The sequence below is a fragment of the Mangifera indica genome, chromosome 11, assembly GCF_011075055.1.
Source record: "Mangifera indica cultivar Alphonso chromosome 11, CATAS_Mindica_2.1, whole genome shotgun sequence".
Taxonomy (NCBI): domain Eukaryota; kingdom Viridiplantae; phylum Streptophyta; class Magnoliopsida; order Sapindales; family Anacardiaceae; genus Mangifera; species Mangifera indica.
The window spans coordinates 4,705,078-4,720,522 of NC_058147.1; the positions used below are offsets into that span (position 1 = coordinate 4,705,078).

Here is a 15,445-nt window from a genome sequence, read left to right on the forward strand (position 1 = left end):
ATAACTATGAATCTCAGGATTATAAAATCAAATGCAATATATATGATGCATTACTAACCGTCAAGGACTGATCTCATTATTAGTTGCTACAAAGTAGCCTGAAACCATTACACAGCAAGCAGTCCGCCGCAGAAAAATTATGATGGGTAAAACCTTTACCACTTGGTAAGCAACGACCTCTGTGTGGAGCGATACATCTCGGTATTTAGACTTGAACTAGTTCTAATTGACAAGCCAAAAAAATTTTATTAACTCATTAAATTTTAGAAAACATCTCTGAGAATTCACTTTGATTCATAATCGCAACTCAGGTTCAACAGCAGGAAGCAAATGACATCCAGGCTCGCAAAAGAAGCACTGTCTACAGAGGACCGGGGAAGGTGCCATTCTCCCTTTGCTCATTCCATTTCTCAATCTGTAAACCATACATGAATACAAAGTCAGCAAAAGATATTATAGTAATAGAAAACAGCAAGAAGTTATAATATAAGGAGGTTTTTCAACCAAAAGATTACAACATCCTGAAACTAAGCCGCCAGACAAAGAGAACTGCTATCTTCACTATAAAGTTGAAGGTAAGTGGGCGAGGAAAAGCTTGAAAATGAAATAGTGATAAGGAAAATAATTTTAGTGGCTCTCCATTCCAGTAATAGTATGTACAACCAGTATTTATATTAAAATTTTCATATGCAAGACAATCACATCAGCAGAGGTGAACAATGCTGTTTTTTTTCCTTAGGAAGTAAATACAACTTCTAAAAAAAATGAACACAATTTCTCAAAACAGAGGGCTTGAAAAAGCACTAAGAGTATGGCTTGATCAAACTGGAAAATTTCTTGAAACAGAGGGTTAGAAAGCATTCAGATAAGTGTAATCAATACCATTCCATTCAAAGTACATAACTTAGCAAAATGCAAAAAGAATAACCCCGAGATATAATGCCAAAATAATGCCATTCATGCAGCAGTACTGTGTAGTTCCGCTAATATCATGTACTAAAGGCTTATATATTAGGAATTTATCTCATTATTTTCACATCCAAAATACCACTCTCATATGTCTTGAATATTCTTGTTGGTACTTTCACCATAGAAATTAATTAGATATTACTTGTGATAAAACATGAATTTAAAGTAAAAAATTCCACTGTATGGTGACAATAATAAGCTTGATCATATTAAGAGATTTTTTTTTCTTTAATGATATATCCATATTTCTCCTAACATCTGAATGGTTAAAAAATCAAAAATAAATTTGAGAAACAAAGGCATGAATAACTTTTTGGGCTTGCCATGTGCTGGTCATACATACCCATTCACCAGGGCAAAGAGAACGATAAAATTTTGCGAACTTATCACACTCTGTGGCACCTTCTCCCTTGGCAGCTACACACCTGCAAAGATCAAAATGATATGCAGAAACTTCTAATGCTAATGACTAGCTTCAGAGTTAATTGAAAAGAAAAGGTTAACTCACCGGTGATACTCAATATAACGGGTAAAGCAATGCCTTGTTTGATTAGTAGTTGGGAATCGGTAATCTGCAGGTGCTGTCTCCAACTATACACCAACCAGTAAATCAAAATAAACAAGTCAACAGAAAGACCACAAAAAAGCAACTAGCAAACACATCACATGGATATGTGGCCAGTGAGCAAATGACAGTTATCAGTAATGATCAACCTTTATCTCAGGTGTCTCTTCAGCAGCTTCCTCCTGATCACTCAAGTTTTCATCAGTTTTGCTGCTTCCCTCAGCAGCAGTTACAGCAGTTTTACCACTGTTTTCCTCAGAAGAAGGAGTGATTTCAGCACTTTCTTCAATAGTAGGAGCAGGGGTGACTTTTGGATTTTCTTCGACAGCAGTTGTTTCCTCAGCTATCTCAGTGACAAATTCCTTAGAATCAGCAGTCACTGGGGCCTCAACCTCTTTTACTTCCGCAGTTATAACAGTCACATCTTCCTTCCTGTCTTTTTCCTTCAACAAATATGCCTATACATCAAAGCACATTCCAAAAGAATTTCACAATAATTAGTTCAAAATATTATCAGGGAAGAATAAAAATGTTGAATGTGTTTGATGCTGAATCCAGAAGAAGAATTTGCACCCTTATCAACAAAAGAATTGTGGATGTGGTTAAAGGCCAAAGTTTGACTCACGCTTGACCCTAGAACATACAGCTTACTTGCGCTATTTCACTTCCATCAAACTGAGCCCAAGATTAAAAACCTGGCAGGCTATAAGCAAGTTTCTTAAAAGTTATCATTGGGATTTGAAGCAATGCTGGCAAAACTACAGAACATCTAAATCTAAAACCCACGAGCATCAGACATACCTACATCCAAATGCAGTTCTAAATTTTCAAATAATCAAGCTCGCAATTTAAGGTTCAGTCTTCAATTGATTCATAAAGAAACATCAATGGTTTATATATCCGTTGAGCAAACCTATGGAAGATCCTGGAACCTTAGTGAACCCCAATAGTCCACATTACAATTGAAATTAGGAACATCAGAAATCACCAAAACAAACTGCAATTTAAAGAACATTATCATGCATTAAATCAGACTTAAATCTAGAGAAGAAACAAAAACTAGTGTAGAGGGTTGACTTAAATTACACAAAATAAGTCAGTGCTATTTCATTCTGCGGCATCCGAAAAAGGAGAAATCTTGCTTCACATTGCAATAGCACAAAACTTCCCCCATATTTTATTACGCATGATCAGATGTCGATAGAACCCCCAATCAACAGCACCAATATGCCACAAACTAATTAATATAATTAAAATTGTAATTATATACTACCGCAAATTCCAGTAACCGATCTGTCCAAGTCAAATCAGCTACAAGAAACACGGATCGAACTAAAATGATAATGATTGTGAATTTGTTGGACCAATTAATTTTTATGTTGAAAAAAAATGAAAATCAGTACGACGAGAGAGAAAGGGCACCTCAGCTAGGGACGGAGTTTTGTCGTTTTGGGCTTCCGCCATTGATGGAGAAAAAAGCTATCCGTGTTCTTCAATTGGTAGTCGCTTATTTCAATAGGCGGCCGAAAGCATATTATTACGTTGTAAGAGACGAGGGTTGGTCAGGTTTGCCGAGTTTTACTTTTACTGTTTTACTTTGCAGCGGTTAAAAATGTTTTAATCGATTCTGCATCTGCCACGTTTCGGTTCTTTTAGGAGCTCCGTCAAATATGGCAACCTAACAGGGCAACATTTACAATCAAGAAACTGCGATAAATGGGTAGCTAGCTGGGCCGGGCTGGGCCAGAGTTGGAGTCCATTTTTCTAGGGTCTCTTAATCACTAGCCTACAAATTATAGTAATTATCATTTCCAAAAATATTGCCGTTATTGTATCATCTCGCAAGAGTAAACAATATTTTCTTAGAATTTTTTAACTTTAAATTAGTATAAATTATATTTTTTATTTAAAATCAAATTTTATCATAAAAATTAATAGTAAAAAATTAAAATAATAATTTTATTATCTATTAATTAAAAAAAACCATTTTCTCTTAAAAAATTTTTAAATTTTATATACTCCTAAATAATTAAATATAATACAATAAATTATTATTTAAAAATTATTTAGAGTATAATTATTGTTTTTTAAATTATAAGGGTTGATTATTATTTAAAATTTTTTTAAAAGAGCTCTAAATTTTTCTTGAATTTTCAATAACTTCTTAAAATTTTTAAAAATAGTTTTAATATTTTCAAAAATTATAATTTACCTTTTCATATGTGATTTTATGATAAAAACACTCCTATATATAAAAAGTGAAAAAAAAAAAATAGCAAGAGTAGAAGAAAATGAAAATAAAAGACTTATTGTATCATTTAAATATTTATAATGTGAATTTTAACTTAGGGTTGTATAAAAAATTTAAAAAGTTAAATCGTATAAGTAAAATAATAATTTAATTTCATAATATTGTTGTTTCATCAATAAAATTTAATTTTACATGAAAAATGTTATTTATATTTTATTTTAGATTGAAAAATAATTATTTATATCAATTAACTATGGATAAGTGTTTTAAGGTCAAACCTTGGTGGGAAAACGAAAATTATTATAATGTGATGACACAATGGTTTGAAAAATATCTAATTAATTGGGTGTATATATATATATATAAAATAACAAGGTGGTATAATATATAAAAATTTTATATATAAATAATAATATATTATTATATAATTCAATAATTAAAAATTAAAGATAAAATAATATTCAATTATATAATTATTTATTATTATTTATACACAAAATTATGTTAATAATTTTATTGATAATAACAATGGTATTGACGTTTTTGCCCAACTAATTATTTGAAAATTGCTCTCTTAGAAACGGGAAATGTGGCTTGCTGATATTATTATTTGAAAAAAAACGTTTGAGAAGTGACGAAAAACGTATCATACATATGCCCACTGAATGATTCATTACCTTCGACCACAGGTGAATAAAAACCAAACTGAGTTTGAATGTTTTGATTCAAATTTAATTTAAATTTGTTGAACTAATATTGAGGGTAGTTTAAATTTGATTCAAATGAAAATAATTTAATTCGAATTTAACTCAAATTTATAGTTTAAATCTGTCAGATTCATAATTTAAATCATGATTTATTGACAAAACGATATTATTTAACAGTTACTTAATATAATTTGAATTAAGTCATGAGTTAAATTCAAACTAAATTAAACCATTGACCTAGCTTAAATTTGATTCAATCTCAAAATGAGATGAACCTTCTAATTTAAACTCAATTTAAATTTGAATAAATCAAATTAAACTAAATCAATTTTTGAACCTGAACCAGTTCAATTTAGGTCCAGCTATACCTTTAACAATTAATAGCAACAACCAAAAAAATTAAAATAAAATGCAAATAATACATCAACTTTTCACAACGTAGAAGAAATTACCAAGCATAAAACAAGTTGAGTTTATAGGAAACAGGCAAGAGAAAGGGAGAGAGTTAACGGTCCATCCATATGATGCAACGGAGACTTTTCCCTTCCAAAAGCAACTCAAAGGCTTTGTTAATATCAATGAAACTCACTTGGTGGGTTATGAAATCATCCAGATGAAGTTCCTGTTATATACAGATCACCCCGTTAACAAACATAAACAGTAAAAAATAGATAAAATTATACGTATTTATTTTAAAAATCTAAATTGATGTATTTTTTTATGATATTCCTATTTATATACTTGAAGTGATCATATATAACATTGTCAAAAAAAAAAAAAAAAACCTTGTTTAGATATTTCTGGGCAAGAAGTGGGAGGTCAGTTTTGGGCTTCAACCCTCCGAACAAAGACCCACAAACACTTCTGCCTCTAAGAAGCTCAAAGCCGCTCAATGACAATGGCGTCCCAGGCATCACCATTCCCAGTATCACTGTCTTACCCCAACCCTGATCATAGTTGATTAATTAATTTAAAGACCGATAAATAGGTGAAGATAAAGATATCCTCTCATTCTCCAAAACGTACCTCTCTGCTACTGCTGAAAGCTTCTTCTATTACAGATGCTAAACCAATGCACTCAAAGCAATAGTCGGCACCCCCAGCTGTCATCTCCTTAATAACCTTATTTACCATTGGGAATCCATGAAGATAAGTAAATTTCTGCCTTTAATTAATTGGTATAGAGATAGTAGTACTAATAATAGTTAGAGACCCACCTGGCTGACTGTTTTGTCACCCAACGCTCCAGGGTTGATGAAATCAGTGACTCCGAATTTTTTCCCTGGAAAAAGCAGATGGTCAAACACTTGATCATGGAATAAAATGGTTACATTATTATTAAGTAAGACAGCCACACCTAGCTCAAATTTTTCTTCATTTATATCAATGCCTATTATCTTTGAAGCTTTGCATAACCTCGCTCCCTCTGCAACCTGGATTAAATAATCATTACCAAATCATAAGCTACTGTCTTAGTCTGTACATAGTTTTATTCGATGCATTGTTGGTTTCAAGAAAATACCGCAAGCCCAACAACCCCAAGGCCAAAGATTGCGACAGTGGAGCCCTCTTCCACTGCTGCCAACTTGTATGCTGCTCCAAACCCTGCCTCCACATAACAATAGTGTTCAAGAACATTAATTCACAAGGCTAATTCATTCACTTTCGCTCATACTCACCGGTTGACACTCCACAGCTGAGAAGGCAGGCCTTATCGACTGGCATTTCGTGATTTAATTTGACGACGTGCACGATGTCTACTACTGTGTATTCGGTGAAGCTGGACACAAAGAGAAAGCTATACACAGCCTCACCATTCTTGTCCCTAAACCTGCTTGTTCCATCCCTTGGCATGAATCCTTGGGGGATACCAGATTTTGAGCAAGTGTTGCTTTTTGTTGACTTACATTCTCCACATTCTCCGCAGTTTGCTCGAAACACAGGAACAACCAAGTCCCCTTCCCTCACTTCTTCTACATATTCTCCTATACTCTCCACAAGACTTGAACATCCCCATAATAAACCGAATCACATTACCAACACTTAGCACAAATGAATTAAAAAAAGAGAGGGTGGAGTTGAATTACTTACCCAACGGCTTCATGCCCATAAATTATGGGAAATTTTGCAGCAGGCCCCTGATGATCATCATCCCATTAAAAATATGGAGCATTTTGAGTTTTCAAAATCTGATTAACAAATGAAATGAACAACTTACTGTAGTAAATTTCCAGAAGGCAATATCAGTGTGGCAGACGGATGTGCATAAAATCTTGATTCGAACCTCCCCAGCTTTTGGAGGGTCAACTTCAATTTCCTCTATGGAGAGTGGTTCTCCAGGTTTTCTCCCAATAGCAGCTGCTTGACATATCATGAAACAAAATTAACAAAAAATCTTATAATGTAGAAATGATTTATTAACAAATATACAGAGACAAAACCTTTGCATCTTATAATTTTTCCTGCAGTTGATGATTCATTTTTGCTCTCCATAGCTCTATTGATGGAAGATGAATCTTTTCCTTCCTGTTTCTTTCAATTGTGTTGTTGATTGCATAAGGAATGGTAGATAAATGGGTTCAATCATTCAATGTTAAAGATGTCAACGCAAGAAGCCGATACTAAACACATAATTGCTTAAGAATTAAAGGAGTGGTAGATAATTTTCTAATACTTTAATTAGATAATTTGGATGGAGTGGCACACTTGTCACTGATACTCACAGCACAACCACTACTTTTTCTGTTCTTGAACAATAAAAGAAAATGCTTATTCTCTTCTTGAAGCCCGTCTAAATATCTATAAAAATAGAGTTTAAGAGAAGAGAAATTGTAGAAATTATAATTTCCATCTTTACAATCAAAGGAGAAGGCCTGATTAGGGGGAAAAAAAAAAAACTATACCAAAAAAAATATCAAGAAAACTACACAGAAATACAATAAAAGCACCAAATTATATGGTTTGTTGGTTGTTTGATTGAGACCCATTAAAGGTTTGTTAGAACATCACATTAATTGTTACATCAAATAATGTATAAATTGGATTACATTATGAATTCTATATTTTAACATGTCATTAAACATGAGTGAGGGGAAGAAGTCAAAATTAGTGTTTAATTACATATTAATATTTATTTGTTTGCAAATCTTTAAAATGGTTTAAGAATTAGATTTAGTCAACCACCTTTGAAAAAGATGCACTACGCTTACTTCCTTTCCATGCCAACCCTTCTATTATATTATATATAAACTTATTTAATCATCTTTAAGTTAGAAATTATCCAACAAATTCATTCTAGTATATTAAGTAAAATAAAATTTTTTTATCTCATATACTTATTGCATTTTCCTTGTAAAAGTGGTAAGAGACCGGTTTCGATATCCTTTTAAAGAAATTAAAAAAAATACTATTTACCATCTCCGCTTGTTAGTTCTCTCTCTCCCAATCACTCTCATTTCCCTTCCGATAAAGATTCAAATAAAGGAGAGAGAGAGTTGACAACCAAAAATGATGAACAGTTGATAGTAGGGGTGTTCAAAATCGGTTAACCGAACCGCTTTGCCAATATTTTGAACCGAACTGAATTTTCGGTTTGGAAAAAATCATGAACCGAAACCGAATCGATTTAAAGATTAACTGATTTTAAACCGAACTGAAAATATCAATTAACCGAACCAAAATTTCGATTAACCGATTTTTGAACCGAATTTCAAAAAATTATCATATTTTATTTTTTTTCCTAATTTTTTGAAAATATATTCAATATTTTATTATATTTTATAAAAACCGGTTCGGTTTGGTTAATTGGTTTTCAAAATTAGGCAAACCAGTAACCGAACCGAAAATTCATTTATATATATTTTTGAACCGGTATCCGAACTGATTTTTCAAATAACCTATTTTTCGGTTCGATTTTTGGTTTAAAAATCTGTTCGATTCGGTTATCGGATAATTTTGAACACCCCTAGTTGATAGAGAGAAGGAGAGTTTAAACTGAAGGAGAGAAAGGAGTGAAATTGAAATTTTTGAAGAAGCGAAGGGGTAGCTATATATGAAAAAAATGAGAGTTTGCAATCCTAGAGGGGAGAGTCAATTTTTAAATCCGAAAAATATAAGGTTATGGGATATAAATAAAAATTTCAAAACTTAAGGATAATTCTAAAATATGAGTTTAAATAAAATTTTAAAATGATAATTTTATCTCTTATAGTAATAATAAAATTTAAAAGGTAAGTGAATATTTAAATTTTTAAAAGTTAATAGATATAAGTTGGGATTTACACTAAACCATGGGAAGGAATAAGTCTTTTGGTCAAATAAAAAATATGATTCTAAGTCTGGTTCTCAAATTAGTTTCAATTTTTTAACTGAAACTGAAACCTTTGATTTCACAGAAACTAGAAATAAAACCTATATGGGATTTGGTAAATTCTGGCTGGATATTTGACGATTTGGGTTTTCAGGTGGGTAATTTAATTTACTCTTCCCTAAAAATTGGTGGTATCATAATTGTTTCCTTAGAATGTCGTCAACATTTTTTCTACAAATTGCTTTGGAAAATAGGTGATACTGACTGATAGAGTAGAATGGGCACAATTTTCTCTAATAAAATATCATTTGGTTACCGTTGTAATTGCTTAAAGAATTATTGACTGGTAATGTTGTCTTGTCGGGGACTATCAGATCCAGAGCCACGTTCTTTTGACTGGAATAGTAACTTTGAATTTGCACAGTGCATGCTTAGAAACTTCCATTCAAGTTATTGTGGGTTTTTGAGAAAGAGAAAAGAAAAAGGAAGAGGAAGGGAGTGAAGATTAATAATGAAGAAGAGAAAGTGCCAGCAAAAGCACTGTTGCAGCCTTGTCTTGTCTTGAGTGTAAAGAAGAGCACAAACACCAACTAAGGAAGGGTATGATTAGAGGGAGTTTGTTTAGATTTAAAATGAGTTTTATTTAAATAAATCCAAATATGAACTTGAGAGTACGAATGAAAACGGATCTAAACTTAAACTCAAATCTGAACAAGTGTCTTTTTCAGCTTGTATGACTCGATTTGTTAATAAATAAACTTTGAAACAACATCGTATAATTGAGTTTGTCGAGTTTGAGATGTAAGCCCAAAGTCGATTAGACTGAATTTGAGAAAAAAAAAAAACTCAAACTAAGTGTGAGTCAATCACGAATACTAAAATTATAAAACAAGCTGAACACGAATACATGTTCAACAAACTTGACAAGCCCAAACCTTAACTCACCGAAAATGAGTCGGGTCATGTTTGGGCTTAGCTCAGCTCATATCTAATCTTAACCACAAGACAAGATTTCACATTATAAGGACATGCCAATTTGACCGGCATTATTATATTATATCGGCCAAAGGGTTATTTTCCAGCCAAAGTTTTAGTACATTCTCAAAAATATATATGCAACATTTTAAAAAACTTAAATATTCGTTTATGAGTTAACTTCAATTAGAATTTTCTATTATAAATAAAGGTAAAATAGTCATTTTATCACTACACTCTAAAATCCTAAAAGTTAATATCATTCTCTCTTATATTTTAAAAACTAACAACTTTACTCTCACCTAAAGTTTGAAAAATTAATATTTCACCCTTTGGGTTTGTTTGCCTTCTCAGCCCACCATCCTTTCTACCGACGACAAAATTTTTTCACCTATCTTTCAAATTCGGCCAATAAGGATAATCACCTACCACCACAAACGATGACGAAATGTCATTCAGATCTGAAAGATATGATGAAGAACGATGAAACATCAACAAAGGACGACACAACAAAATATTGTTTAGACAACAAAGAGTCATCCTTCGTCGGAGAAGATTAGCGATCAAATTCTTTAAGCCGTTAGAGTTGAAACCTATAAATAAAGGAAAAAGTGAAATTTTCAAAACTTAATTTTGAGAGGAAAATATTAATTTTCTAAACTAAAATGAAAAATGATCTAAATTTTTAGAGTTTTAGAGTTTAGTTGTAAAGTGACGATTTTACTTTTAATAAAAAATTTTAACAAAAATTAATTTATATATAGATATTTGAGTTTTTAAAAACTCAAGAGTTTGTTTTCCAGATTTAGTTTAAATTTGGGTGAAATAATTATTTCGGTGTATTATAATATCCTAACAATAAAAATAAAATAAAATAAAGACAAAAAGAGAATTTGACTCCGTCACCTTGCAGTCATGTAAACTGGACAAAGCAATGTTGACGTAAACACACGTTAGTTAATCTCAAATTAACTTATAATTAATTAACACGTTTCTATATTTATGTTACAGTCTCTGTCACTGTCCCTACCAGCCAACCAACCCCCTTAAGGCCAGTCCGCCATAAGCATAGCTTCAACTGTACACTGTTAGATCAGATATTTATATCATTACATTTAGAGAGAGAGAGTGAGAACAGTTTGTGTTTTGTGATGGATAAAATCTGTCATTCTTCTTCAGGTGACTCCAGTAGCAACTCCATTTGCAGCAATAGAGATCAATATCTCAAACAGCTCCATAAGCTTTCTCATAAGATCTCTAAAACCAACGCAATCGCCGATCCCATCATCAAGAAACCCACTCCCACTTTCGACCCGAATCAAAATCAAAACCCCCAACATCAGCCACCGGTCTACAATATCAACAAGAACGATTTCAGAGATGTGGTTCAGAAACTCACTGGTTCACCCGCCCACGACCGCTTTTCAACTCCTCCGCCTATACAACAGCCTAAGCCTCCCAGTTCTCGTCTACAGCGCATCCGTCCTCCACCCCTCGCTCACGTTAGTAATCGGCCCCCTCCTATGCTACCCTGCGCACCTCCCCCGATTCAAGCACCCAACCCAAATGCCAGTAACAGCTTCATCCCACGGTCAACGGCCCCTTTATCGCCTCTCCCGCCTTTGCCAGCGGTGCACGCAGCGGCTGAATCTCCTGTTTCGGCTTACATGCGCTACCTGAAGAACTCGACTTCGACAGTCGATCCGAACTCCAAGCCACAACTCTCGGGATTCTCTCCTCTAGCTCCGTTAGTTTCGCCCCGATGGAACAACGTAACCGATACATCTCATCAGCAGGCGATCATTCCCCCGCCGACAGCGCAACAACAAATGCTACAATCACAGCCACAGCCGCAGTTTCAACTGCCATCTTCACCGCTACCATTCGGTTGCTTTAATTCACCGCGGTCACCCTATCCTTTACTCTCTCCTAGCTTGTTGTTCTCACCTACGTCGGGTCAGCTAAATTTTCCGCTTTCGCCGACGGTGCCCGTTCCCAGTCCTACAAGGAGAGGCCTTTGAGGTAAAAAAAAAAAAAAAAAGATAGGTAAAATAGTATCGGTATCGTTGTTAGGAGTTTAGGGTTCTATTCGTTACAAGTTGTTTTTTTTTTCCCTGTATATTTATCTTTGCCAAGAAGTTATATAAATATCTTTACCAATTGTTGAATTAGGAACCATTGATCTTTCACTGGTTATTTAGTTGGGGCTTGTTTTGTAAATGTTGTCATTTTAAGACGTGAAAAGAAGAAAGACTTGAAATTTTCTTGGCTTTTGTTGGATCAATATCATAAACTATGGCGGGATGCTCTTGTTATTTTGACTCAAATGTCTGTTTATTTGTTCTTATTATTATTGTCGATAAATTTTGTACTAAGTAGTTGTTTATTTAGTAACATAACTAATTTTAAGGACAGCGAATTCTTGGACAACTTCTACTTTGAACTTGCCAAAATATAACTTTAGTAAGTTCGAAATTTACCCTATTTATAGTTCTGAGTAATATTAGTATGACAGGCAAACAAGCCTGCAAGGATTGGATATCTTGCCAATACTAGCGATTGTGCTTAATTTTGGAGCTGAAAATTATTTACTTAGCATGATCAATCTGTTTTCTAAAGCAGGTACCATGTAAAGTTTCAACTTAGTTGGCTACCGTGTACTTTTACTAGACTTTATTTGGTGCAGTTGACTATTGGCGTCACTGGTGAACTTTTATAAATACAATAGGAAATGAGGGAAAATTTTACTAAACTTCAGGTTAGTTCAGGAAAATTTTGTCTTTTGGTGGGTGATAGGGTTTGGAAAGTTTGTTTCAACTTTGAAGCATATTCTGATTGAGAGGAGAATATGGAGTTTTAAGTCATCTGGTCTATCATGGTTGTGAGAATTTTCCTTTTTAATTTGAGGATTTTTTTTCTGAAATAATGACTCTTTACTCAGATGCTTCTGCCCTTAGAATTTCCCTGTTTCAAAAGTTATAGCCTCACAAAATGTCGACCCACTAGTTTTAGTCTTCCGGTTCTAATAAGAATAAGCATATTTTGATTTCTGTATATATTTAGGCATTCATTTATATTTTTAATTTTGATGTTCATACTCATTGTGATTGGCATGCTTGTATGCATTGGAAGATTACGAGAATCTAAGCAATGTTATATGCATACACTTTAAAGTATATAATTGGATACACAAATATTGTGTTATCATGTGTTTGAATGTTACTCTATTATTAATTCAAAATCGTCCAATTACATGATGACACAACATATATATATTTAATTGTGTATTTAAAAATGTGTACAGTAGTTGGCTTAAATTTGTTAAGTCTGCAAAATGTGTAATGCTAGTTGAGAAGTTATTAGGATTTGATTAAAATGGTATATTTTATAGGGATGTTATATTTGATTAGGATAATATATGAATTTGAAAATTAGGGTATTGGAACATAAGACTAGTTGGATTGAGGAGAGAGAGAGGAAAACATTGTCTTTGAGTTTAGGGCAATCTTTGGTTGATTGGGATGCTACATCCTTTGGAAAAGTTGACATCTTTTGTTGGTAGCATTAGCGTTGTTTTTAAGAAGTACTTAACAAATTTTTATTAGAGATGCTGTGATTTTGAGGATGGACAACTTTTATTAAAAATGTACTTAACAAATTGGTATAGAGATGTTGTGATTTTAAGGATAGACAAACTCGATTTTGTGAAGGATGAGAGTGGAAGATGTTTGTTGGTTTGGTGATTCATGAAAACAAAAGTTTGGGCTATGGGAGAGAAAAAGATTTGTCTCAGATGTTGGAGCGAATATAAATCAAATCATGAATGTAAATCCAAGTCATTGGCAGTCTTGCTGGTGGATGAGGACAGATCTAATGATGACGTCATCCTGATTGTGAGTGACGAGGAGCAAGAGAAGAGAGCAGTGGATTTGGTAATTTCAAACATGATGATGGCCCAAAATTGTAAATCGGTAGATTATGTTGAAAAATCTGCTAGTTTCAATTAAGTTATTAGCTGACGATGGACGAAGAAGGGAATCGACATTTGGTTAGGATACTATTTGAATTTGAAAATTAATATATTGGAAGTATAAATAAGAGTGTTTGGATTGAGGAGAGGGAGAGAAAAATATTTGTTTTAAATTTAGGGTAGCCTTTGGCTGACTGGGGATTAAAGAGATTGACATTTTGAAAAGTACTTCTGGGGAGATTTTACTTCTTGGAAGAGTGAAAGAAAGAATCAATAGAATGCCATCTGTTAATTGGATTAAGTTCTGAATGTTTGGGTGTTGAGCCTTGTCAATAGATTATCTCTTTAGCTAGAGCACAGATGTACAGTGATGCATTGTATCATTGTGAGCTAGAATTGTCCAGAGGCTGGTATAGAGCTACTATTGGCGATTTGTTCAAGTTGCTGAGTACTTCTTATTGAGTATTTTTATCTCAGTTCTGAACCTATGCCATTTTAACAACATTGGTAACCTACTGTGAGAGTTAAGAAAGAGGACTATTTGATTGAATTGTTCAACTTCATATAGTTTTTACTTTAAATGTCTGGGGCAAGCTTCAGTATTAATTGTTTGGGATACTTGTTTTCATGAGAGTCAAGTCGGGGTTTAATTGGGAGCTCATTGGCATAGATTCTAATAATTTTTCATACCAGATTGTTTTTGCCGTGAAATAATTATAACTTTCAAGGCTCCTGTAAAATTTGGGAAATGTATTTTTGGCAATGAAATGTTTGTAAAATAGTAATAATAGTTCATGTTTGTATTATCAGAGTTCCTACAAATATAAATTCGGTTCGAGAGGATTCTGATGGTATATCTTCATTAGCATTGTATTGAATTTGCGCTTCTAATTTTCAGAATGTTTCTGACTTGGCCATTGTTTGTTCATTATCATAGAATCAGATTTGTGCGTTAGCACCTGCAGTATACTTGAAATTGGTTGAGCTTTTCCATTGCACATGTTTTCGATTCTTGGTCTTGAATTATCCGCAGATGTGTTAAGTTTGGGGTGATTTAGGCAAAGGCTGAGAGAGAGTGGCTTCTTGCTTTGAATTTAATGGATGTTGTTGTTATTATTATTAGTGTTGTTTTTGTCATAATTATTTAGAAGTTTTAGGTAAACACCAAGTTAGGGGCAAAGTCATTCTTGTCTTTGGGGGAAGTCATTGTTATTGTTGCCGTTAAACCATTGCTTTACTGTCTTTCAAATTTAAGTAGTTTTTTTCCTGCTACAGAAGTTGACGTTAAAAGCTATGAGCACAGTTTATTTTTGCACTTCATACCGGCTGGCGAAAGAAGGGCATTTCATTTTTGAGGTATAATATGAGCAGAGCAAATGCGTAGTTAGGTTGGCAGGGTGGGTGGGATTCTGCTAGGGTTTGAAATTTCTAAGTCTCCCAAAAAGAACAAGCATGTACTGGGATATGGCGTAAAGTAAGCATAAATAAAAGCAAAAGAACAAAAGCGCCTACCCACTACAGATTAGACCCATAGGTTGGACTGGCATAACTCTTTGTGGCTGGATACAGTTGGCTGATTACCAAACTGAGAAAGGGGCATCCCTCTCTCTAGTTAAAACAAAGAGAGCATTTAACTAGTAGGTCAAGTCAAATATTACGTGTTTTCTTTATCTTATCTTTGGGTAGGCATGCCCAATCC

At 33.5% G+C, this 15,445-nt stretch overlaps 3 protein-coding genes across 3 annotated transcripts; 1 reads left to right on the forward strand and 2 right to left on the reverse strand.

The window, feature by feature from the left end:
- Positions 1-54: 54 nt before the first annotated feature.
- On the reverse strand, positions 55-3,113 carry LOC123228822 (cytochrome c oxidase subunit 6b-1-like). The gene is made up of 5 exons (XM_044654282.1): positions 2,957-3,113; positions 1,684-1,992; positions 1,478-1,560; positions 1,313-1,394; positions 55-415 (listed from the first exon to the last, which is right to left on the reverse strand). Exons 1-5 carry the CDS (start codon positions 2,996-2,998, stop codon positions 362-364), a joined length of 570 nt encoding a protein of 189 aa, XP_044510217.1. The 5' UTR covers positions 2,999-3,113; the 3' UTR covers positions 55-361.
- Positions 3,114-4,785: 1,672 nt separating this feature from the next.
- Positions 4,786-7,116, reverse strand: LOC123229060 (alcohol dehydrogenase-like 2). Its single transcript, XM_044654629.1, has 10 exons — positions 6,934-7,116; positions 6,711-6,850; positions 6,584-6,630; positions 6,172-6,494; positions 6,015-6,097; positions 5,850-5,925; positions 5,710-5,774; positions 5,519-5,614; positions 5,278-5,439; positions 4,786-5,114 (listed from the first exon to the last, which is right to left on the reverse strand). Exons 1-10 carry the CDS (start codon positions 6,983-6,985, stop codon positions 4,998-5,000), a joined length of 1,161 nt encoding a protein of 386 aa, XP_044510564.1. The 5' UTR covers positions 6,986-7,116; the 3' UTR covers positions 4,786-4,997.
- Positions 7,117-10,853: 3,737 nt separating this feature from the next.
- LOC123229492 (VQ motif-containing protein 9-like) lies at positions 10,854-12,103 on the forward strand. The gene has a single exon (XM_044655339.1). The coding sequence runs from the start codon at positions 10,928-10,930 to the stop codon at positions 11,795-11,797; it is 870 nt and encodes a 289-aa protein (XP_044511274.1). The 5' UTR covers positions 10,854-10,927; the 3' UTR covers positions 11,798-12,103.
- Positions 12,104-15,445: the final 3,342 nt, after the last annotated feature.

What these genes read in the sequence shown, in the direction of transcription:
- LOC123228822 (XM_044654282.1), bottom strand. Translation starts at nt 2,998, where the DNA reads ATGGCGGAAGCCCAAAACGACAAAACTCCGTCCCTAGCTGAG. An exon ending in AAACTCCGTCCCTAGCTGAG is followed by an intron (nt 1,993 to 2,956) that starts GTGCCCTTTCTC and finishes TTTGATGTATAG; the next exon opens with GCATATTTGTTGAAGGAAAA. An exon ending in CTCTTTGCCCTGGTGAATGG is followed by an intron (nt 416 to 1,312) that starts GTATGTATGACC and finishes TATGGTTTACAG; the next exon opens with ATTGAGAAATGGAATGAGCA.
- LOC123229060 (XM_044654629.1), bottom strand. Translation starts at nt 6,985, where the DNA reads ATGGAGAGCAAAAATGAATCATCAACTGCAGGAAAAATTATAAGATGC. An exon ending in TGAAGAAAAATTTGAGCTAG is followed by an intron (nt 5,775 to 5,849) that starts GTGTGGCTGTCT and finishes TGCTTTTTCCAG; the next exon opens with GGAAAAAATTCGGAGTCACT. An exon ending in CTTTCAGCAGTAGCAGAGAG is followed by an intron (nt 5,440 to 5,518) that starts GTACGTTTTGGA and finishes AACTATGATCAG; the next exon opens with GGTTGGGGTAAGACAGTGAT.
- LOC123229492 (XM_044655339.1), top strand. Translation starts at nt 10,928, where the DNA reads ATGGATAAAATCTGTCATTCTTCTTCAGGTGACTCCAGTAGCAACTCC.